General features: G+C 43.1%; 1 protein-coding gene across 1 annotated transcript; it reads left to right on the top strand.

Moving 5' to 3' along the window:
* The first annotated feature begins 629 nt into the window (after positions 1-629).
* Positions 630-23,514, top strand: slc25a23b (solute carrier family 25 member 23b). Its single transcript, XM_076266635.1, has 10 exons — positions 630-827; positions 5,349-5,472; positions 5,814-5,901; positions 6,168-6,279; positions 6,412-6,570; positions 7,023-7,169; positions 7,485-7,598; positions 8,529-8,696; positions 15,830-15,980; positions 20,069-23,514. The coding sequence occupies exons 1-10, from the start codon at positions 630-632 to the stop codon at positions 20,248-20,250; spliced, it is 1,443 nt and encodes a 480-aa protein (XP_076122750.1). The 3' UTR covers positions 20,251-23,514.
* Positions 23,515-23,672: the final 158 nt, after the last annotated feature.

Genomic DNA, 23,672 nt, shown 5'->3' with positions numbered 1-23,672 from the left:
CAAACTCGTTGTCTCCGAAAAGCGTAGAGGGTCAGTTAAATCCTGATGAGTTCCAAGTATAACTGCAAAAAATGGCCGGTGAACATCCCCTAGTAGGCTACGTGCGCACGGCCACAGCTGCCGCGCGACAATGCGGTAAACGGTAGAGGCTTTCATTGGTTGTGATGTGCAATTTAACTAGACTAACTCATTGCAAACGTGCCTGTGACGATAATGGTTATTCACGGGAATTAATTGAAGGATTTAGGCATCACCAAGGTTACTGGCAATGTAACCGATACGGGGATTAATATTACAGACAGGGGAGCTCATTTACACCGGTACAGAGATTTTCAGGAGCCTAATGCTGACAGGATTAAACCCTGTTCTAGTATCAGATGTGGAGGTAGGGCAGTGTGACATGTAAGTTGGGCTCTTTCTGTGCATTTTCATTCAATTTTAACTGTTTTAAGGCTCGTAATGGTCAGGCATCGATAGGGATCGTTTAGCAAACGGACTTTATATTCTCAATCTTGTGTGGGCGTGATGCAAATTCCTCAGCGTGCACTTCGTCTGACGGTGTATAAGATTCCCCGTCATAGCATCTAAACCAGTACAAGCAGTGAGGATTTTGGAAACACACAATTCACATGGGCGAACCGAGGGTTCGGTTCTGGTTTGATTGGACTCGGGCTCGCTGTCAAGACAACAGTGTTACTGATCCAGAGAGAGAGAAACGATGGGCCGAATTATTTGACCAATTGGACCTAAATAAAGACGGCCGGATAGACCTGAATGAACTGCGCACTGGACTAGCTGCTTGGGGTGTTCGTGGTGACGTGGAGGAGGTAAGGAACACCTTGATAGTTAGGTTCTATTTAGCCGGATATAGCCTACTTTGTGTTTGAATTTGTTGGTGATTCTTGCCATATGCACATGATGTTTTAAAATGTCATGGACTCTGAACTCTTATAGGCTACGGGCTAAGTGGCCTCCGTTGAACTCCCCTGAACCCGAATCTGCTCGCTATCTTCCGTATAGGCTTATAAAAGACTGACATGATCAATACAACTTAATCTATTTTCTGTGCTTATTTATTTGTGTACATTTGTGCAGGTCTCAATTTCTGTAGGCTAGTCTATTTTAAATTATGATGTCAACACCTAGGGCAAAGCAATAGCCTACTGTCGCGCGCGCCGAAAATAGCGCACGAATTGAGTGAAGTTAGAGGTGTGATCTCGGCCAGGAGTTAGAAACAGAATTGTCCATCGCTTTTGTAAAATAGCCACAGTTCAAGGGACGCTTGGCCTGAACTTAATTTTTAATGTCCTGTAGCGCGCTATGTGAGACCTGCCATCCTGTAGAGGTAACGCAGACGATATCCTTAATCTCATTCTAGGTTGACTGCAATAGTCAAGTCCGGTATGCACCTTACATTACACAGGCTATCCTCTGAAACCACGCAGCACTCAATATTGTAGCCTATGGCTCTAAAGTTAGTTAGGAAACGTTTTCTTAACCTGTTTAATGTATTGGAAAATTGGCATGGATTGCACAAATCTAGGTGACATTCCCTCATGATTTCACAAAAAGGATGGATGTCAGTGTAGGGCTGTAATGTTATGACATTTTAATAGTGACCAAAATCATCGGTTTTCGGTTTTATCGCGGTATTTTTAAAAGTGTTCAATATGTTCAGAAAGCCCTGATAGGCCTACACAAGCTGAAATAGTTACAAAAGTATGGGCAAAACCCAAAAGTTAACCGGGACGCTGGAACTCATTTCACCTGGGGGTGCTCATAGTTGTTACTGAGTAGATGTGATCCCTTTATTCTGGTGCATTTTAAGGTGGCCTATTGCTACTGGAGAAGGACATATTTTCATTCACATTCATAGGCCTACATCCTGACTGCCGAAACAAACGTTGTGGCTACATGATGCAGTGTATGTTTTGCGGTGAAAATGTTCCACCTTTTAAAAGCAGGTGTAGCCTAATCCGAATATCAGTTAAATCCATCAAAGACATCAGAATCAGTAGGACCAGTTTTGTTTCATTGTACTAGGCCTACTGTATGTCAAAAGCAGGCTCGGATGAAGCTGGGAAGGATTAAACACACGGTTTCCACACCGTGGTAATCAACCGTGATAATTATGATATTTGGAATGAAAACGGTAAATGTCAACATTTTTATTGCGGTTTACCATTATACCGGTAATCCTTACATCCCTAGGGTCATGCACTATACCCATGGGAGAAAAGGTAGAACCACAGAGGTTAGCGGATTTGATGTTTGGCTTTTCATAGATACTTATGTAGGGGTGAAATGCAATTTTGTTATTTATTATAAGCAATGTTGACACAGACTCAGGACTCACTGAGATCTCAGATCAGCCAGACCAGATCACAGACATAGCCTACCTCTAGGATCAGTGATGTAGCCTAGTACTCGAGTCCGGTCTCGAGACCGATTTCTGCTTTCACAGTGGGAAGAGAAGGACTCGTAATTTCAGACCGAGTCCTCGAGACCAGCGCATTTTTTTATGTTCATATATAAAAAAAACTGAAAATGAAATTTCACGGCGGCCACGTCTTTGCCCCTTGCGTTGGCCTTGGTGCCCCCTTCTTTCAATATTCTGCTTTGCGTCCGTTTAATAGCGATTTTTATTTAGCCTATAGCCTGTCAAAATAATCTTAGCATCACAGCGCAAACTAATTCAGTCTTACACAGTGGAGAAAATGACAGCAGCATGGCAAGACAGAAAGTGCGTCCAAACTCACCCATTCTTCTCAGTTGAAATACTCGCAATCGTTAAGCCTACTCATCACACAGACACATGTATCACATCACATGAAAGAGCTTTTTCTCAGCTTTTAAACGATGTTAGCCGCTAATTGCTGTGGTGAACGGTTCGCGAGAAAAGTAAATAATATAATTACATTTAATCATAACGTCTACATAAGGTGCTATACCCATCTCCCCTACCCATTCATCTCGGTGGAATACTTCACGAACCCTTAGTTCAACACGACAAACCATATATCAGAATAAACAGAAGACCTTACCAGAAATAAAGCAGTCCCCTGTACAGTAAGCCGTTCCAGCGTATTCCGGTTAATTTAAAAATGTAATCTGCACCAAGGTCTACATTCATGTCTCCAACTTTGGTCTTTAGGTTTCAAAATCTGTTTAAATCGTTCTTCATGATTTCATAACAGGCCAAATACAAAATAAATGTTACAAATATTGCCTAGATATAGGTAAATATTAAAATCAGAGGATATAGAGTAAGAGTTTGTGAAAGGAGTCTTAATGATCAAAAAATGCTAAGCATGCATCTAGGCTATCTGAGTTTCTTAAAGCTGAGCTGTGCTTAAATTGCTCAATACATGATTCCATAACAGGCCAAATATAAAATAAATATAAATATTAAATATAGCCTAGACATCTAAATATTAGATGATTACATTATTTACAGTTCTATTTAATATGTCATGTTTCATGTTTTTGTAATGTTTCATACAGTGATGCAGGTCTACTGCTGTGAATAGGCTAAAGACAACTTTGATTATTTTTATAGCCTACTACTGTATAGTTAAATTTGGCCTTGGTGCCCTGACATGTGGCCTTTGTGCCCCCCACCAAATATGCCCAACTGAAGGCCAAGTGGCCTTGCCCCTAAAATGGTGAAATTCCAAGCCTGGGCCTAACTGTTGATTATTAATTGGGGTGATATTAGATCATGAATATGAAAACTGACATGTTTTTATGGTCTTGGTCTCGACTCGGTCTCGACTCCTAAAGGACTCGGTCTCGACTCGGACTTGCTTCCTCAAAGACTCGGTCTTGACTCGGACTCGACTGTATTTGAAAACCAACGGACTCGGTCTCGACCCTTCAAAGACTCGGTCTTGTCTCGGACTCGGCATAGGCGGTCTCGTCCCCATCACTATCTAGGATGTTGTCATTGTTGTCAATTAGATCTATTGTAACATTGTCAAGTCTAAAAGAGAGACAGAAAGGGAGAGGGAGAGAGACAGAGAGAGTGAGGTTCTAGTAGACTTTATCGTCAGAACATCTTAGCCAAGTAACTTCACTATCAAATTCACTCCTGGTAATTATTTCCTCCTTAAGTTGGAGTTTATGAGTAACTGTATGGTATTGTTCATCCTAGGTAAAGCACACTTAAGCAATGTTTCCAGGAAGTAAGTTGACCCTTGATGTCATTGATATAACAGCCCTAATCGCAGATATTCAGTCGGCTGTGTGTTTGCTTATTACATTTCCTGTTACCTAAATAGTAGGCCTACATGAATTGTCAAGTAGTTCTACAATTTAGAATTTCCCAAGACTCTAGAGATTCTAGTCGGCTGCCAATGTTTTATGAATCCCAACAAACAGCACGATATGATAGATGGCACATTGTAGTGCAGATTATGATGAGCAACTTGATGCATACGTTGAAGTATGAGAGTGTTGATCCGTTTGTAAGGACACAGTGATGTCGTGTAGGCCTCAACATGTCCTCTGTGAGTTGTCAGACACCCAGAGGCGATACAGCTTGCCGAAATAGAAAGGTTGCTTATTTATATCACAGACTGGGCCAGGGAAATTAGTGGACCAGTTTAACATCCTTTGTACATTGGAAGGTTAATTGCAATGTAGATTTTATTTTAAAGTTGTACCAGTGTTATGGTCGCTTGGGATGAAGAAAGCCATCCTCCTGTGTGATCAGAAAACAGAACTGTCTATCTGGGTAGGGTGTCTTGCATAGCATTACCGTATCAGGAGACTAGCAAGCCTTGTGCAGAGCAGGAGAAAGGTTTGTTGACTTTCTGCAAAGACTCTCCCCTATTTTTCTACTGAGTGTTGGGTTTGTTTGAGTCATGTGCTGAGCTGAAGCCTGTGAGATTAGCGCTTCACACACTCACACTCACACACACTCTGCAGGTCGACCTCAGATTGGGCTGCCGGTCACTAAGCACATGGGGTGGCAGATTTCAGAAAGTACAGGGTCCAGAACAGGCCGCTCTCTCCTTGTGTGCCTGCAGGATTTTCTTTGTTTTTCTTCCATGTGCTGTCCCCCATTTTCTGACTATTGTAGAGGGAGTAGCATGAATATTTCTCCATTACAAAACATTGCCAGGAAATCTTATGAAACAATGGAAACACCAACACTTAACAGCAATAAAACTAAAGCACAAAATATTTGCATTTGTCATTATACTGCACAGGTTTTGTGAGTGATGTTATAATGTGTCCCTCATCATGTTGTGTCTTCTCCTCATGAACCTTCACCTTTGACCCCACCCCCTCTTCCTTTCCTTATCATCTCCTTTGACCACTCCCCACCCCCCTCCCCACCCTAGATTGTGCGCGTCAGCGACACTAATCACGATGGCCAGTTGGACTTTGAGGAGTTCACCCAGTACCTTCTCGAGCATGAGAAAGAGCTCCGGCTCATGTTCCGCAACCTGGACCGCAACAACGATGGTCTGCATGCACATGTCACGCCCCACTGCACGCTCCTCACGCACAATGCACATACCGCATGCCCATGCATGGATATATATTTATATACTGTATACGTTGGTGATATACCCTTTGCATACAGGGGAAGATTAATATGCATGAGATGGTGCATTCACTGTGTAAATTGAAAGAAACATTATAACTGCATGTATTTGGTCAGAAAATAAGCCTATATTGTCAAATTAACCAGTTCAGTTGTTGCCCATTGACATAGCCAAACAGCTGGGTCACACTGACTAATCACAGGGAGTATCATACGAGAAAGTATAAAATGTTGAGAGGTGATGGTGTTTCTTTTCCAGGTCACATAGATGTGGGGGAAATCCAGCTGTCCCTTCGCAACTTGGGAGTGGATGTATCCGTGGAGCAGGCCTCCCGAATCCTCCAGAGGTATAAAGACAATGAGTGCTTTTTTATAACAGTCATAAACATATGGCTGAGAGACATAGAAAATCCCTGCCCTGCATCAAAGAAAAATATGCAGCACAGAGATACATTTTTGTTTCAAAATATAAGAATATATTAACTATTCTACTATTACCTTCACATAGGCTAATTCTTCCATTTTACAATAGTCAGCGCATGGTGATGAGGTAGATGGAGATGTTGCTGTTTAGTCATAACATATAACAGAGGCCTCTTTGCTCACATGCCAGCATGGACAAGGATGGCACCATGACAATTGACTGGAAAGAGTGGCGAGATCACTTCCTGTTCAACCCCCTTCACAACCTGGAGGAAATCGCTCATCATTGGAAGCATGCTATGGTCAGTGAGAGAGGAGGGCATCATCTGTGGCCACATTTTTCTTCAGTCACAAATAGTGCAGATGTTTATGCTTTGTGGAAAGACAATCCATCCATGTTAACTGGTGTAATGCTCTGTGTGGTTCTCTCATAGATGCTTGACATCGGTGAGCACCTGACGGTCCCTGACGAGTTCTCGGAGCGGGAGCGGAGGTCGGGGTTGGTGTGGAGGCAGCTCATGGCGGGGGCCATGGCAGGAGCCGTCTCACGAACCGGCACAGCCCCACTGGACCGCCTCAAGGTGTTCCTGCAGGTCAGGCAGCACTGCGTTACATCTCTTGTACCGTTTTGGAGTCAGCTATGCTGGTGGCACATGTGCAGTATAGGTTGTTTGATGATGTAATGTTATTGTCTGTATATGATGATACAGCAGCAGTCAGGCGACTGCAGACCCTCACTCCTATCCTATTCTCACTCCTACCCTCTCTCCTACCTTCGTCAGTGAAGAAAGTGCAAAGAAAATCCTGCATTTGGATTCTGATACAGGACTGAGATATCGTGACCCTCCAACTAGTATGAAAATTTGAAGTAAATTGGATCAGTACTTTTTAAGTTATGTGAATGGACCTCTGCCCCCAACTTGGGTTGAGGGTAAAAATATTGTTGTCTGTATATGATAATACTATTGTGGTCTGTATGTGATAATGATGAACTGATGGTACCTGTACTATATGATACTGATACAGAGTTGTTATTTGTCTGCAGGTACATGGCTCTAGTGGAGTGAGCCTGTGGATAGGCCTGCGTGGCATGGTCCAGGAGGGGGGTATCAGGTCCCTATGGAGGGGGAATGGTATTAACGTGCTCAAAATAGCCCCAGAATCAGCTATCAAGTTTATGGCCTATGAACAGGTTAGGGCTGTCTGAGTCAGTCTATTATACTACCAATCTCACTTCCACTGCTGGGAGTCCTGTATCTCGATGGCTCTCCATAGCTGAGGTTCTCTGCCTTGATGTTTCATGTGATGTTTTGATATAATGATATTGTTTCATGTGAAATGTTGATATTATATTTTAATGGGTACACCAAAATGAATCATATGCTTCAGGAATTCATGCATTGTAAATGTGAATCCTAGGCTTTGAGAATAGAATGCACCTTCTTATAGCCCTTACCCTTCTGTTCTTACATCTGCATCCTGTCTCTGGCTTCCTCTGTGCCTGCAGATTAAATGGGTGCTCAGAGGCTGTAGGGAGGGAGGCACGCTGAGGGTGCAGGAGAGGTTCTTAGCAGGTTCTCTGGCAGGGGCGACTGCCCAGACTATCATCTACCCTATGGAGGTACATCAGATTACACATCCATCACCATCCATGGGATGCATTTACAAGGGAAAGCAGGAGGCCCTAGAGAATGAGAGTAACAGTGAGAGATTTTAGATACTATCCCTACCATTGTTTACTATGTTTTTGTAGCGAAACTGAAACTGAATGACACTAAGACAATGCAGATCATGTAGTATGTATTCATAAAATCAATTATGACAAGCCCTTGTGCTGCCACAAAACAAAGTAGCTATGTCAGGCCTTTACAAAACAAGATCATCGACCATGAGAAACACTGTGTCTACTGTAATTATGAACTGATGGTGTTTTTTTTGACAGTTAGCACATAGCAATCCTTTGCTGAGTTTAAAGGCAGGGTCAAAAACAAAGACATCCTTCCTGTGTGTACTTTGTCAGATCCCCCACATCATACTGACCATAGTAAATGAGGTAGTCAACAGTGGCAAAACAAAGTGGTGACCTAGAGCCGATGGCGGAAACTTAGAAAGAGGGTGTGGGCTTACTGTTGACCCCAACAAGGACGTGCGAGAGGCCCATTACTGGTAATGACGGCTGTTAAAGCACGTGAATAGCTTGTTGCTCACTGCTGAGTCCCCCTGCTCGCTCATAGCTCTGCTCTGAAATTTAAGCCGCATTCAAATGTGTAGCAGCAGTCGGCTCTCACTGCTGGCATTTACTTAATGAGACGGACGAGCATGACTGAAGCTGTGTGTGTGTGTGTGTGGGGTGGGGGGGATCAAACAGTTTCCCCTCACACACACAAGCACACGCTCACACACACCAGCACACGCTCACACACACAAGCACATGCTCATACTACCACCACCACTTTGTCCTCTCGTCTCAATAACTAGTTTCTTCCCATCTCCTAAATTCAATCTCTAATCCCTTAAGTCTCCCCTCACTTAAACTGTTTCCTGGTGGCAGGTGCTGAAGACTCGGCTGACTCTGAGGAAAACGGGCCAGTACGCAGGCATGGTGGACTGTGCCAAGCAGATCCTTCAGAAGGAGGGAGTGCGGGCCTTCTACCGGGGCTACATGCCCAACACTCTCGGCATCATTCCATACGCTGGCATCGATCTGGCTGTCTATGAGGTTTGTGTCTGTGTGTCTGTGACTTTGAGTCTACTCCAGTTGCCTTTGCCAGACTTAGACAGTTTCTGGGAAATGAGTGTAACATATTAGTTACCAGTGACCCCAGGGAGAGTTTGTGATTTAGCCTCATGCTGTGTTCTTTCCCTTTCTGCCCCGGTCAGGTTTGCTCATATAGCCAAATAGCCTTTCTGGCCAATCAGTCAACAACTAAGTCCAGAATGGTCTTTTTATTATGACCGCCGCTAGCGAAGCGGTCATATAATGATTGTCAAAGTTTTTTTCTACCTGAACCGTGGCACAGAGGATGAAGACATTTTTATGGTATGTTGGCCTCAAGGGCCCACATCAACCTAGCCAATAATCACTCATTTGTGATTTGCACCCCCCGGGTAAAAAATGAAAATGCAATATCATTCTGCTTTAATCGCCCCTCTCTTCAGTTAAGATGTTCAGAACTGCACAAACTTTTATGTGTATGATTAACCTGGCATTCTCTGGGGGTATGCCAAGTTTCGTAGAATTTCATCCATGGGGGGGGTCTAAAAAAATTAAAGTTGTGTACATTTAGTGACTGTACACTCATTGGCCTGTAGATAGTGGTGCACACATATACACACGCGCACACACGCACATACTATCGGTATCGGCAATTAGAACGGCCGATACATAATTACAAATTCAGTAGGATTAAAGGAAAACCAAATATTCTTTGGTTTTTTTTGGTTTTCGGCAGGTGGCGGAGCCTACCCCCAAAGAATAAGAAATAAAGATACCCACCAGAAATGTTTAGATGGTCATCCTCTCTGAAATAGAGCATAACAATATTAAACAGTGCATGTTGTAACCCAGGAGATGAATAAGAGAAAGCAATAAAGAGTATCCGATGACCTGAATAAATATACTATTAATAAGATAACTTATGATTTGATAATAATTCAGCCACCTGTAACTCAAAATTTAAAATTGATTTGGTGCTATAGAAGGGAGTCAAGCTTGCAGATGTCGTTAACCAACATGAAAATTTAAATGCTAATCAGGTTTCTCGGTATAGGATACTTGCATATGTGTACAAGGAATTTGGTCTCTGCATTTATCCCATCCGTGAATTAGTGACCACAGAGCACACAGTGAACACACAGTGAGGTGACACACACACACACACTAAGCCAAAGCGGTGAACTGCTTTGCTACAGCGGCGCTCAGGGAACATTGAGGGGTCAGGTGCCTTGCTCAAGGGCATTTCAGCCGCTCCTACTGGTCGGGGATCAAAACGGCAACCCTCAGGTTGCAAGCCCTAAGCCCTAACCAGTAGGCCACAATTGCCCCCCCAAATGACATGCAGGGCAATGAGCTTGCAGTTGCAGATGCTCAGGGTTAGAGCAGGGGAATAGAGCCTGCAGTTGCAGATGCTCAGGGTCAGAGCAGGGGAATAGAGCCTGCAGTTGCAGATGCTCAGGTACAGTGCTGCAGGATTCAGCTTGCAGTTGCAGATTCTTGGGGTCAGTGCAGCCGGACAGAGGTTGCAGATGCTCGGGGCAGTGAAGCAGAAATAGAGCTTGCCATTGCAAATGCTCAGGGTTAGAGCAGAAGAAATAGAGCCTGCAGTTGCAGAAGCTCATGATGCATGATTCGATGCATTGTGGCCCGAGTTGGCCTTATTCGAGCAGCGGTACTAATGAGACAACCCACAAGCACCCAGACCCAGTGCACAAGGAGTCAGCTGCACAAATGCCACCAAGCCAAAGCCCTGGAACAAACGAAGCGAAGAAAAGATGAATGTAAGATTAAATTTAGATAATAACCACCACCAGACATTTGCAAGAGATAGTACATGATTACAAGACAGAATAAATCTGATTTAAGGACGACCCCTATTAAAAGGTGATGACTGTTTCTGTGAGCAGGCCGCATCCTGCAACAGAATGAAGCTAAAGCAGACCCAAGGGCAAGGTGAAATGAGGGAGGCCATGCTTTTGCACCTTGCTCTTGGAAAACCACCCAAAATAAGATGAGCAGCATAGGTAACATTAGCTAAACAAGACAAGAAAACATGAAGTTCTTTAGAATAGGGCTCGAGGAATAAGAACAGCTCATGGAGATGAGTGCTCTCTCGAGTGTAAAGATGAGCATAACCAGCATTGGTAATGCAGAGGTTGATTCGAAGTGCAGGAGCTTGCATAAGCTCGGAGCTTGCGATGCAAGAATGTGGTGCAAATACCCGTGGATTTGTGCTGATTTGACGAACGATGCGAACGATGCGATTCGAGACGACTGCCGAGTCGTCAATGATGAGCCTATATGTCAATGTCGATTGAGAAGTGTTGTGCTTACTAAGAAGTGACATGGATAGGCATGAAATGTTGTGACTAAACGTGCCATGGTTTGAGCTTGCAGAAGCTGACCAGGGGCGGCGGTGCTTATGTGGCTATTATGTGTGAATATGCTACTTAACTCTGTGCCTAAGTGCCGGCGGTGCGAAGTGACTGAAATCAGAATGGCTTGGGACAATCGAGATAAGGCTTTAGCTGAGCCTTTGAACCACCACCAGACCTTTGCAAGGAAGCTTACCTTAGATTCTTGACAGCGCTACTGGAGCGACCAGAATCACTTGATCCTGAGGTCTTATATATAAAATTCGTAAGCAGTAGAGGACCATCTCCCGAGCGACTTGATTGAGGAAGCGGGTAATCCTAGTGCAGCTGCTGTTGAGGCAGTACCAATACTAAACGAACAACCAGTAAAGGCCTATTGAAGAGGCCACATCTCCCAGCCATGGCAGTTAAATGAATTGTGAACCATTCTTTAGGCCTAGGCATAGACAACCAGCAGGTAGAAGTGCATTAGTAACATCAGGTTATTAAATGAGACCAGTACCTTGTGAATGTAAATAAGGGAAGACCTCCCGTGAATCCCATATGCAGAAGGACCATCATTGAAGCAAAGCACCTGATTGAACCCATTAAACACAGAGCTGCTGAAAGAATGCTTGAAGAGCTCAGAACCAGGGCTAACTAACCAGCAGCAGACCTAAGGGCACAACATAACTTGAAACAAGACAAAATACAATCAACAGATACATAGCTGGAGTACACTGGCACTTATGGATGGTCGCTGAGGATGATTAAGCATATAACTTAAATAAACAAGACAAGAGATAGAAGAGTAATCCTCATCATGCTGACTGAGTGAAATAAGATGAAATGTGAAACAATGCACTGCTCCTAAGCAAAGAGTAAATGGACGTTTAGTATATTTGAAGCAGCACCACAGTCCCTGTAAAGAAGTAGATAGTTAGAGTGAATTGGTGATGTAGCCAAATAATTGATGATTGAGAATTGATAATCAATTGATTTGATCATATGACGATTGAGAAACGTGATTGAGATCCAGGGATATTCAAAAGTGAATTGCGAGATCTAAAGATTTAACGATGCGAGTTCCCCATGCTGCTGCTCCTACTGTGGTGGGATAAAGACATGAAGAGTACAGGGTTAGATATAGCTTACTTACCTCCTTATCTAAGTTGGCACCACGTGACCTGGATGAAGTAAGATTAAATAGGAACCAAAGCATTGTCCCTCAATGAATGTTTTGGCTATAGCCTACGAGAACCAGCCACACATCCATGCGTGAAGTAGATAGTTACAGTGAGTTAGGGGACTAGTACTCTACTGCAGACAGATGCATGCCCTTAACTTAGAGAGTGAGGCATTTAAATTAAACAAAGAGGAGCTACTTCTGAAATTAAAAGATTAAGATGTTAATGTAGGCCTAATGAAGAACTGGGAAGTAATGTCATCCCTGTGCTTGCGGCTGCCACGACTTAATGGGGGATTACGAATGACGACAAGCACAGTGTATTGTGCTTGAAAAAAGGTGAATAACTGGGTGCAGTATTGGCCTGAAGACTTGTGCTTGCTAGAGGTGTTGCTCTTTCAGCAGAGAAAGAGTTTGTGGAAAGCTCTAGTAGGCTACTAGTCCCTACAGCCTGAAGACCTGCAAGGAGGAATGGAGTGGTTAGAGAGGAGACATACAGAATAGCATACATAGAGAATTTTAAAAGGACCTAGCACACGGGCAAATAAACAGCCACGAAACATTTACATTGCCATTAGTTAAATCAACAATGTATGGGCCTACATATTATGTAGACACATTTAACCATGACAGTAACAGACAATGACACGATAATCAGCCAGACATGAGAATGAAAATGGATTAATCATGGCCTTCAGGTGCATCGGAAATATTATGGGTTAATAACGATATTATAGCCCTGCAGACAATACCAACAGGCCTACTATAAATCTCTGCAAACTAACATCCAGTCTCCTGAACTGCATTCATAAACAGATCAGTGCACTGCAGACAAGGAAAGTAGCCACTTTTGTCCCTGTTGGCCTTCCATACGCAACAGTAGCCTAACCAGCGAGCCAATTTGCCTAGGATGTGGACCTAGCAAAGCTGTATTATAGCAGGGAAACCATCGCGAGTGTCGATAGGCCTACAGTAACTGGAATAACTGAGGTTTAAGAGGGTTCCGTGTGTTTATGGTGACAGCGTAGCCTAATAAGTCTGACGTTTTCCGTCAGAAGGTTTAGCGACCAATTGCATTGTTAGCGACGAACGTAACATCATTAAGCAACTAGGATCTTAACGAGACTAGGGTAAAAAGAGTAACCTTCAAAAGCCGTGGAACTTATTTCTTTCCGTTGATAAGACCAAGCGGACAACCCGAACAAGTGGCAACAATTTGGCCTACCTACTCTCCGACGTTTACGAGAGATATATCCTCCTACATTAATGGAACCCCGAGACTTTGGTGATGCATCCAAAACAGTTGAAAGCGAACGTAAGGTAAGATCTGAGACTGCATCACAAGTTAAAGTTTTGGCGAAGTGAATTACTAGCTACCCACGCATGGATACGGAACATCGAAAATCAGCACCTGAAAGCAACAGGCAGGTGCAAAGCATAGTCATGTCATTATAAAGACTGATGCAGACAGGTGATTGGACGGAAGTAATGAATGATGAGTGACCAATTAAGTCTTCCTGACAGAACTAACGCTTAGCTTCCATTTCTTCTTGAAGCCGAAATAAATCTGAGAATGTTTATCGAACATGCTTGGTTTTTACTGCAGGTACGTTAATCTTATCAATAGGACCTAGGTAGCCTACAGTTACCGTTAGCATGGGTTAAGTGATGGAGGCCAATTTGATTGCATTTGTAGAAAACTACCGGTATGCGGTTATACCAAGCAGCACTATCAATACGCATCTGAGTCAACGTTCATTCCCAAACACCCATATAGGCTACTTCAATCCTCTATTTTCAAAGGTGATTCAAGTAAGGAAGAGCATGGCCCAAAGTAAAGTAACTAGGACTGAAACTACATAATTTTGTCAAAGTGAATAATTTGTGTCAACTCGCCGCAATGTAGATGTATTAACGCACCCGTGATGATCTACATATCTACATCTCAATTTAAACCAAATGTTTTAGAGCGCACCTTGAGAGCTGTATCCAGGGCAGGGCTGTACCTACACATATTTGTTGCACGTGCTACAAAAATCATTCTTTGCGATGGATGATTTAGTACCAACGTTACGGTCCGATACAGTTTTGCCTATGGCTACCGTGAGACTGGGATGCTTTTTGTTTGTTCTTAGTGCGCGTTAAGGGTGTGAGAGGGGAGTCGATGTGCTTTGATTTCAGCTTGGTAGTTGTAGTCTATGCGATTAAAAAAACATGTGTGTGTAAAGTATCCAAACAATGATAACGCTTTCATTATGGCTGCTTTAGCCACAGACCTTGAGCTACTGTACAGTGGGTTGGGTTCTATTTAGAAGTGTCCACTTCATTCGCGCTTTCCGTGATTAACACAGCTGCGTGAAATGTATTACTACTGATATGCAAAACGATTAACTTTTTGCCAAGAGGTGGCAGCTTAAGTCCGCTTGATACTGTAAGCCATTGGTTCCCAAAGGAGATTTTATTTGGGTGGCCAGCATAGCCTAGTGACCATTTATGTTGTGTAATAGGCCTAGCATAGGGCCTACCTTATATAGTTTGTTAACAGTCACGGTTTTGTCATAACTCCTCTGTGCATTTTTGCATTTAGAATAGCTCTGAAACCGGGGCGAACACGTCGCAGGGGGGGGGGGGGCGCCAGTACGTGGATATCTCAATCGCAAAATTAAACAATATTTCTATCGGGTGCCTACCATGGACTATAGGCTCGGTGAACTCAGCCTGATCTGCCGGATTTCTTTTTCGATTTCTTAAAAGATTGAGCTTGGTCTGGCGAAAGCCAGACTAACCATGGACCTCATAGTTGCAAAATGCAAGGGAACATGAATCAGCCTATGAACAGCCTACGAACAATAACGGACGGTAGTTCTTCAACTTGGCCCGTTAAAATGTGTATGAACAGTCTAGCAACGCATTTCATGAAGGCCCTTTTGGACATATCAGTTATTTGCACCACTGGGTAAAACTACATTTTGTTTTAGACTACTGGTATTTAATTTGTGCATTGACAATAAAGCTGAATATCATATGAACTAGATGACTAAACTTATGCATATATTTAGAAGAAGAAACATTCACAAAAATCCATGACATGACCTCTCTTCTTGATAGCTGTTGAAAACTGCATGGAACTGACAGGGATTGTTTTGTTTAATAATAAATAAATAAATAAATAAATACATTATGCTGCTACCTTCTGCTTTTCCCAAATACAATGTAGCCTACAGGTGTACCTTTCATCAGTCCAGTTGCAATGGATGGACTGTGATGAACTGCCCTACTTGTGATTGTTTAGAGATTTTAAAAGTTTTATAACAATGCTACACATTTTTTGGCAAGTGCTACAAATCTATTCACCTTTGCAGCGCCAATAGGCGACTTTGTGTGCGGCCCGCACACACACATTCCAAACAAGCATACACAAAAGTTTCAAGAGTGGGGGATGGAGTAGAAGATGGAGACAAATTCATTAATATGATTTATTTTCGCGGAATGGATGTACAGGACGGAGCGGCGGTCATATTTTGTACCGCTATGCGGTACATCTAGTTTTATTAAAATCTCATGCTCCACCTTCTTTTTCTCGATCCCTCTCTCAGACTCTAAAGAATGCCTGGCTGCAGCGGTACTGCAAAGGCTCGGCTGACCCAGGGATTCTGGTGCTGCTGGGATGTGGCACAGTGTCCAGCACCTGCGGCCAGCTCGCCAGCTACCCACTGGCTCTGATCCGCACGAGGATGCAGGCCCAAGGTGAGTCGGGTTGGTGTAAAGTAAGTAAGTAAAGTATACTTTATTGTCCCCAAGGGGAAATTTGTCTTGGGCTTCACGATCACTGCATCACACATACAGTACACAGCTCATACATAGGCAATTAAAAAACAACAGTTACACATACAGCTCCACACCACCACAGTTACAAAAAAAAAAAAAACTCTGGTGGGGATGCCAGGGGCTTGACCAAAGGCAGCTGGGGTCTGGGGGGGGTTCAAATGATGAGGTTTAAGGCAGCCTAACAGGAGTCCCCAACCTTGCACGTGTGAAGGATGTTGGAGAGTGTTATGCATAGGAGCTGATTTGCGAATGTGACTCAGGGGATACTGGGTCACCTTATCTCCTCAGCCAGACCAAGCAGAGACCCTGCTGGTCGGTGAGCACAAGTTCAAATGGAGGAAATTCTGAAATTAAATTAGGGGCGAAATCCAAAATATGAAATGATGTGAAATTTACAAGGGAAAGCACAGCACACTGTCCAGTCTCAAACGATGGGGGTGTAAAAAGATCTATCCAAGATATTCTGGCTGCCACAACCAACTAGAGGTCTGCACTCCCGCGGTAGACCCGCGGGTCCCGACGCAAAAGAGTGCGGTGCGGGACAAGTTTTGAAAGCTCTTTGCGGGAGCGGGCGGGATGAGAGAGGTGCGTTCGCGGGTGCGGGACAAACCGATGATTCACTGCACTCCCGCAAATTAAATATGTGCGTAAAATTAAATATGGAAATGATTAAAGTAGTGTTCATAACTATAGTTCAGCTGGATGTTCTGTTAGGCAGCATTAAAAAACGGGGTTTAAGCATAACTGACGGATAGCAGGCCTATAGCCTATATTGTCGTTTACGTGGGTATAAGTATAAGTATATATACTCTTTTGATCCCGTGAGGGAAATTTGGTCTCTGCATTTATCCCAATCCGTGGATTAGTGAAACACACACAGCACACAGTGTACACACAGTGAGGTGAAGCACACACTATTCCCGGCGCAGTGAGCTGCCTGCATCAACAGCGGCGCTCGGGGAGCAGTGAGGGGTTAGGTGCCTTGCTCAAGGGCACTTCAGCCGTGCCTACTGGTCGGGGTTCGAACCGGCAACCCTCCAGTTACAGGTCCGAAGTGCTAACCAGTAGGCCACGGCTGCCCCCTGCTGGGTTCAATTTGTTCCTGCTACTCATTGTCAAAACTCGAAATCGAAAGCATGACAGAGGATGAGGGCACCAGACTAGGCCTACTTCAGTTGTTAGCCTACATTCAGAACCAAGAAACTGACATCTGGAGTCTTTCTCAGGTGTGTGTGCTCCTTTCGTGACAGAAAGAAAAACTGAATAGGCTATCCCTCCTGCATGCGGGCTTTAGCGGGCGGGAGCGGGACATCATGTTACAGATGCTGGCGGGAGCGGGACTAAAAATGATACATTAATGCGGGAGCGGGACAGAATATTGCGGGAGCGGGCGGGCGCGGGACTGAAAAATCAGTCCCGCGCAGACCTCTACAACCAACCTTTCTCCTGCACTCACTCTGGGTTTTTAACCCCTCTCCCAAGGATCAGAGGCAGACTGGTGCCCTCTAGTGCATTACGCGTTTGTGGAGGAGCACTGGCTGGCTTGTATAGTGCACCTACATTATAATGTGAATGTGAATGTGTGTGTGAGAGAGAGAGAGAGAGAGAGAAAGCGAGAGTGAAAGAGAGCGAGTGAGAAAAGAAGTGAAACAGGGAGACCTGATGAAAGGCATAAAATGAGGATAAGACAGGCAGGTTAGACATAGATAGATAGATAGATAGATAGATAGATAGATAGATAGATACTTTATTGATCCCCAGGGGAAATTCAAGGTCTCAGCAGCATACAGACAACACAAACACATAGACATGTGCTGTGCAACTAAATAATCATTTTATTTATGCAACACAAGGTGAAGTTACTATAGGGCTTATTCGCAAACACCGCCGCGGCCATATTGTTGATATGACATTCCAGTTCTATAGGCTATATTCTATGTGACAATCGCCTGTAGCGCGTAGATTTGAGCTGAGCAGAGCACAGTAGCCTAACGGCTTCATCTCGTCAATATAAGTAAATAAACGTATGGACCCATATCTAATAGCATTAAGTAAAGATCCGTCATTATTGTCAACTGTAAATTACCCCGATATTTATTTTTAGCCTAACTGTCTTGTTCATACATCGGCACACGTCGCAGCTGAAGGGGACAAGCGTTCAAGTCGCCTGAGTCAAGGTCGGCGAACTTATATTTGTTCCACCAACGACATCGTCTAACATTGCCATGATCGCAGAGAATAAAGTTGCATCTCATTGGACTGCAATTGTATCTTGCGTTTGCCTGTTGCTCACAACCTGCAGCCAAGGACTTTGCTAAAGTAGTTTAAAGTGGGTTAGCCAGTGATCGTTTTTGTCTGATAACTTCTACAGGAGGATCTATGATGCAACTACATGTCTGGCAGAAAGGGCTAACATATTCTCTGTAACATTTCCAAAATCCAAGTGAACAAAACACTATACAAATCAGAAGTATCTACTGATATCTTTCTCCGCTGAGTTTGTTCCTACTATTTGCCACTTGCCGTGCCACTAAGACAAGCTGAAAAGGGCGCATCATGAATAAATATATTAGCCTTTAGGCTACTGTAAACGTTGGCTAACATTGCCTACCTAGCAATGCTATGCAAATGCAATTATGTCCAAAGGTAATCTATGGTAGGCGACTACATCAGGCTACTGCTGATGTCTCCGCATTGCATAGGGGCAGCTGTCTGCGCTGTCTAAAACGTATTTAACTTAAGCCCACAGAGGACAATATAATATAGTATTAATAATACAAATATAATAATGGCGATGTGAGGAGTTGGCTGTAAGTTTAGCCTAGGCTATTTATCATATGTAGCCACAAGTCTCTCCTGCGCTGACTACTTCTCAGTCTCATTCTCTTCTCGTTTTCTGACCATGTCAACATTGAGCAACGAAAATAAGGGAGATTTTCCGGGTTACTCACCCAAAATACAGGGGAATTTCAACATTCGTCTTTCTGTTGCTATCCCTCTGCTGAGAGCAAGAAGTCGTAGGACTACAAAACTGCTGCACTAATTAAACGAGGTGTGAAGCTAAGCTAGGTCTAATGAGATTGTCATCAAATCGTGCTCTCTCCCACACTGTTCGGATCACTCTCAAGCAAAACGATGCTTTAAAAACATATTTTCGCTGCAAGGGCAGGGGGTACAGGACAACAGTAAAGAGACGGCCAAGTCCGATGGGGCTAATGTTATGAAAGTAATAAAATATGGGATATTTTACGGGAAAATATTAAAACAGGAAGACACCTGGAAAAAAGTTGACAGGTAGGCTATGTTTCTGACAGTGGGTGAATCTAGGGCTATTTGCTGTTAGAACGGCCTGTATTGCTGTTGTTATAACGGCCTGCACTGTAGCCTAGGCCTATTGCACAACATAGGCCTACCATCACGTTAAATTTTGTACAAATAAATAAATAGCCTACAGCGATCATACCGGTGCTGTCGCGCTTGTCAATTGACAGCTGCATTAAATAGACCCACCTATGCATTTTCTATATCAACAAAATGGCCGCTGCGAACGTTATTACCTGATTATTACGTAGATCGAATAAGCCTAATTGCAAAGCAAAGCTGAGTTACTATTGAAAAAATGTTTGCCAATTACTCCAGACTGCCAGGCACAACACCATTGCACTGATAGCAGTAGGGTATCTCTAAGAGCGGTCAGCTGTGTCTCTTTGTTGTCGTCGACTGGAAACAGTTACATAAGCACATGAAGGAGATGACGTGCATGACGCATATAGACCCTTTCAACAATAAAAACAAAAACAATGCTTGAACGTTCTATTTGGTTCCCAATCTACTTCCTCTGCATTAAGATAACATATGGAATGTTAAAACGGAAGCCTTGTGGGGCCAACTATGATGCTGATAATGGAACTCTCTCGAAAGGGTCTATAAAGGTACCGCAATGTTGGCGTTTTAATACATGTTTCTCTGCTGTGCTGTCTTCTTCCCCCTCTCCTCTATCCCTCTAGCCTCCACAGGGGGTGGGCCGCAGCTGTCAATGGTGGGCCAGTTCAAGCACATCGTGTCCCACGAGGGGGTCCCGGGCCTCTACCGCGGCATCGCCCCCAACTTCCTCAAGGTCATCCCTGCCGTCAGCATCTCCTATGTGGTGTACGAGCACATGAAGAAAGTCCTCGGGGTCGGGTCGTAAGAACAAGAAGGGAAAGAGAGAGAGTGATGGGGGAAGAGAGAAAGATGGCAAAGGGAAGATTCTGTGAGGTGGAAAATGGACCAAGAGTTGAAGAATACAAGAGAATACATTCAGATAATAAAGAGAAACAAAAACAGAGGATGGCAACTCCAGCGGAAGGATTCTGCAGTGAATGGTCCAAAAAAACCTCTCTCCTAGTGTACAAAAGTGTCCCTCATAGACCATGTAATCTTCATTAGCCTCAACCATCATTGTTAGCTGGACCAGAAGCAATATCTGAGAAATTTCATGAAAAGCATCTGGAGAAGGAGGAGTATCCTGTACATTTATTGCATGCTACATATAATCATAGCATAGTTAGAAAATGATCAAGAAATGCTATGGAGCCGAGATGGAGGAGTGTTGAGTGATGTATTTTTACAAGAATTTTAATGCAGATGTATTTTAATGCAGATGTATTTTCTCCATTCCACTCCATATTTCAAAACCTATTTTTGTAATGGCAAAAGGTAGGTTTTACAGAGATATTATCAAGGCTTTCTTCACTGAACAAGGACATGGGTGGATGTGCACTCATTTCCTAAGAAGTGAATGTGTTCTCCCAAAGTGGTACTTAACTGCAGGGATGGATTACTGCACGGGCCTACCGGGCCCAGGCCCAGGGGCCCAAGTGGTCAGGGGGCCCTGAAGCCCAAGCCTTTGCATGGAATCATTGCCTCAATATCAACAAATCAGGATGTAGGCTATGAATCTGATTGAATTTAGTATCGGCCATCCCCAAAATGCACCAGAATACAGGAAATCACATCAAACAAATTAAAAATTTTCTGGGGGAGGACCCCCAATCCCCCCCCTCCCACATATACGACAATTAGTGGGGGGCCCTTAATACATCTGGGCCCAGGGGCCCGAAAGTTCATAATCCGCCCATGCTTAACTTTACATACGCACAGTTTACCCTCCTAAATATGAGCAGTGGCAACAACAAGTCCAGTATGTTTAGCTGATTCGTAAACCGTTCTTCCCTGCTTTTGCTGTAAGGTTCATACTTCTGTAGACACTGTTGAAGCATTGTGAGCTTTAAAAGAGCACTGTCCTGGCCTTTAGCAGCTAGTAAGTAGGACGACGTCAGCACTAATTGGGAAATAGGGGATAGTACAACATTGCACTTGACAGAGAAACTGAGTTTACATGTGTGTTGCGATGGTGTATGAGCATTTTGGAGCATGTATGATTGGTGTTTAAACTAGTAGTTTATTCTGCCTCTGAGGAGTTTAACCATCCCATGTTGGTGATGCATGCTGTGCCAGTTAGTGTGACTGGTTTGTCTGTATGGAATTTAAGAAGCAGGTCTTACATTTGTAATTTCCTCCAAAGATCGGCAAGATTTTCCATCATGGTGTCGTGGTTTCCGTCCCTTTAAAACACATATGATGCCCATATGTATTTGCTTGATGACTGATTGCATTAATTGCATTTTGTACTGATATACTATTGAATCCAGGAAGGCAGCTTGTTTAGAGCATACAAAGCATGAACAAGGAATGTAACTTTGATGTTGTTCCATGCCACGGTGTATGTGTGCTCAAGTTCCAGTTGCACAGAAATGTGAAAGCTTTGTTTGGTTGATGTTGAAAGTGTTTACACTAGAAACACTAAAGCCACTGTAACTTGCACTAGCTATAGCTGAACACTAACAGTCACCCCATGGAGTTCTGGAAACGGACTTAGGCTTCAACAAAAATAGCAGCACGATTCTTGTTTGACATAGTACGGGCAAGGTCAGGGAAGGACACAAAATCTGATCTAGTGAAGGTGTTACAACTGCTGAGCGATATTTTATGGGTCCAGGTTATTGTATATTTTATTAGGCCTGTACATCCATGGCTATTAGTCACAAAAGGCTCTCATTGCCAAGACCATGTCTTCATAAAATGCTATTTACTTTTTTAACTTATGCTAAGCTTCCATGAGTGGTGTAAGTAGAACAACTACCCATAATGAGAAGTGCTTTACTGCTTTACTTTACTGCTTTTATCCTTATTATTTTGTGTGCTACCTAGAAGTAACCTAACTGCATCGGAAGGAAACATAGCCTAATGCTCCTAGAGTACTGTACACATTTTTAATCATATGGTATTTCAAATACTTACTGAATGTATAGTTGATGTGGTAGACACTATATCATATCCAAGTAGAGCATAAGATAAATACCTGCATTTTGACATGCATGCACATATGAAGCCCTTTAACATTATACATCTATGATACATCAGTGGCCATTCGGTTTCTGCTCGATGGTTTGGTTCAGTTCTGGTTAGGGTGCCTTGACTCTAGGAAACAGACTGCTGATGCTATGCTGACGCCTATTGAAAGAGCCATATGTGAACTGCTGTGAACAGCAGGTCCTACAGGATTTCTGCCCTGCAGGGTATACTATCACATCTGGACACACATATTTATGTTTAACTGAGATGTTACTTTTCCTGTACTTTTTTTTGTCATATGAAGTTGCACTGTGAGAAAATGTCCAATATCTTTGGTTAGGCCATACTGTGCTCCAATATCCAGTGCAAGTGTGCATTTTGAGAGGAATTGGCAAGTGTGTGCAACATTCACTCAAATATTATATATTATAAAGGTCCATATATGACACTGAAGTTTTTGACTGTGGATGACGCTTAAAGGGCTTTATCTGCTCTAGTTCTTGCACTGACAACATAAATGCTAAGTACTGTTTTAAAAGACTACGGCTTCTGATAACAGAACCTTCCCTAACCAATTAATTTGTTACTTGGTAGTTGTGTTATATTGTAATTTCAGACAGACATTCTGTATTTGACTGTATGCTTGACTTATGCCTACTACAAGTGGCTTGCCTTATTGCACAGGATAACTTTCCATAGCCTACTGGTAATAAGTTGATACCTACTGAGAGAGTATTTAAATATCAATCAATACATCATTAGTTGGTAAATGCAGATATTGCTGGGATTATGATGTCAGTAAACGTAGGTGGTGTGTCGCATACAAAACTATATGTGCATCTCCATGTTTGGGCTTGATTTCATCACCGAAATAGATTTTGTGTCAGGACAGTATCCTAAATACCATGTCAAAATGCACTGCGGAAATTACAAAGATTTCTATGATGCATAATGAGTATTTTCCAAGTAGTATTTCACAGGTGGCATTTATAGGCCTACTTTGAAATTAAAGGCTACTTTATGGATCCTAACAGTGAATATTTTGAATAAGACAAAATATGTGTATAAACTCCTCCCTGTGCTGCAATCAATAAAATTAAAGATTGGTTTGCCTCATTTTAAGTATCCTTTTACTTTGTAAAGCACACACTCAGTCAGACACATTGTCAGGTGTAGCTTAGAAGAAACGTTTAGCGACACTGTAATCTAGTTTGC

Source organism: Alosa pseudoharengus, unplaced genomic scaffold (genome assembly GCF_046254945.1).
Source record: "Alosa pseudoharengus isolate Yale_2024_CS ecotype anadromous, Long Island Sound unplaced genomic scaffold, YU_APseudo_1.1 YU_APseudo_1.1_scf_4, whole genome shotgun sequence".
Lineage (NCBI taxonomy): Eukaryota > Metazoa > Chordata > Actinopteri > Clupeiformes > Clupeidae > Alosa > Alosa pseudoharengus.
This window is presented reverse-complemented; position numbering and strand designations above follow the sequence as displayed.

Bases quoted from the DNA above. Each gene is read 5' to 3' on its own strand.
- slc25a23b (XM_076266635.1), top strand. From the start codon at position 630: ATGGGCGAACCGAGGGTTCGGTTCTGGTTTGATTGGACTCGGGCTCGC. The intron at 5,902-6,167 runs GTATAAAGACAA...CTCACATGCCAG, and splicing joins GCCTCCCGAATCCTCCAGAG to CATGGACAAGGATGGCACCA. The intron at 6,571-7,022 runs GTCAGGCAGCAC...ATTTGTCTGCAG, and splicing joins GCCTCAAGGTGTTCCTGCAG to GTACATGGCTCTAGTGGAGT.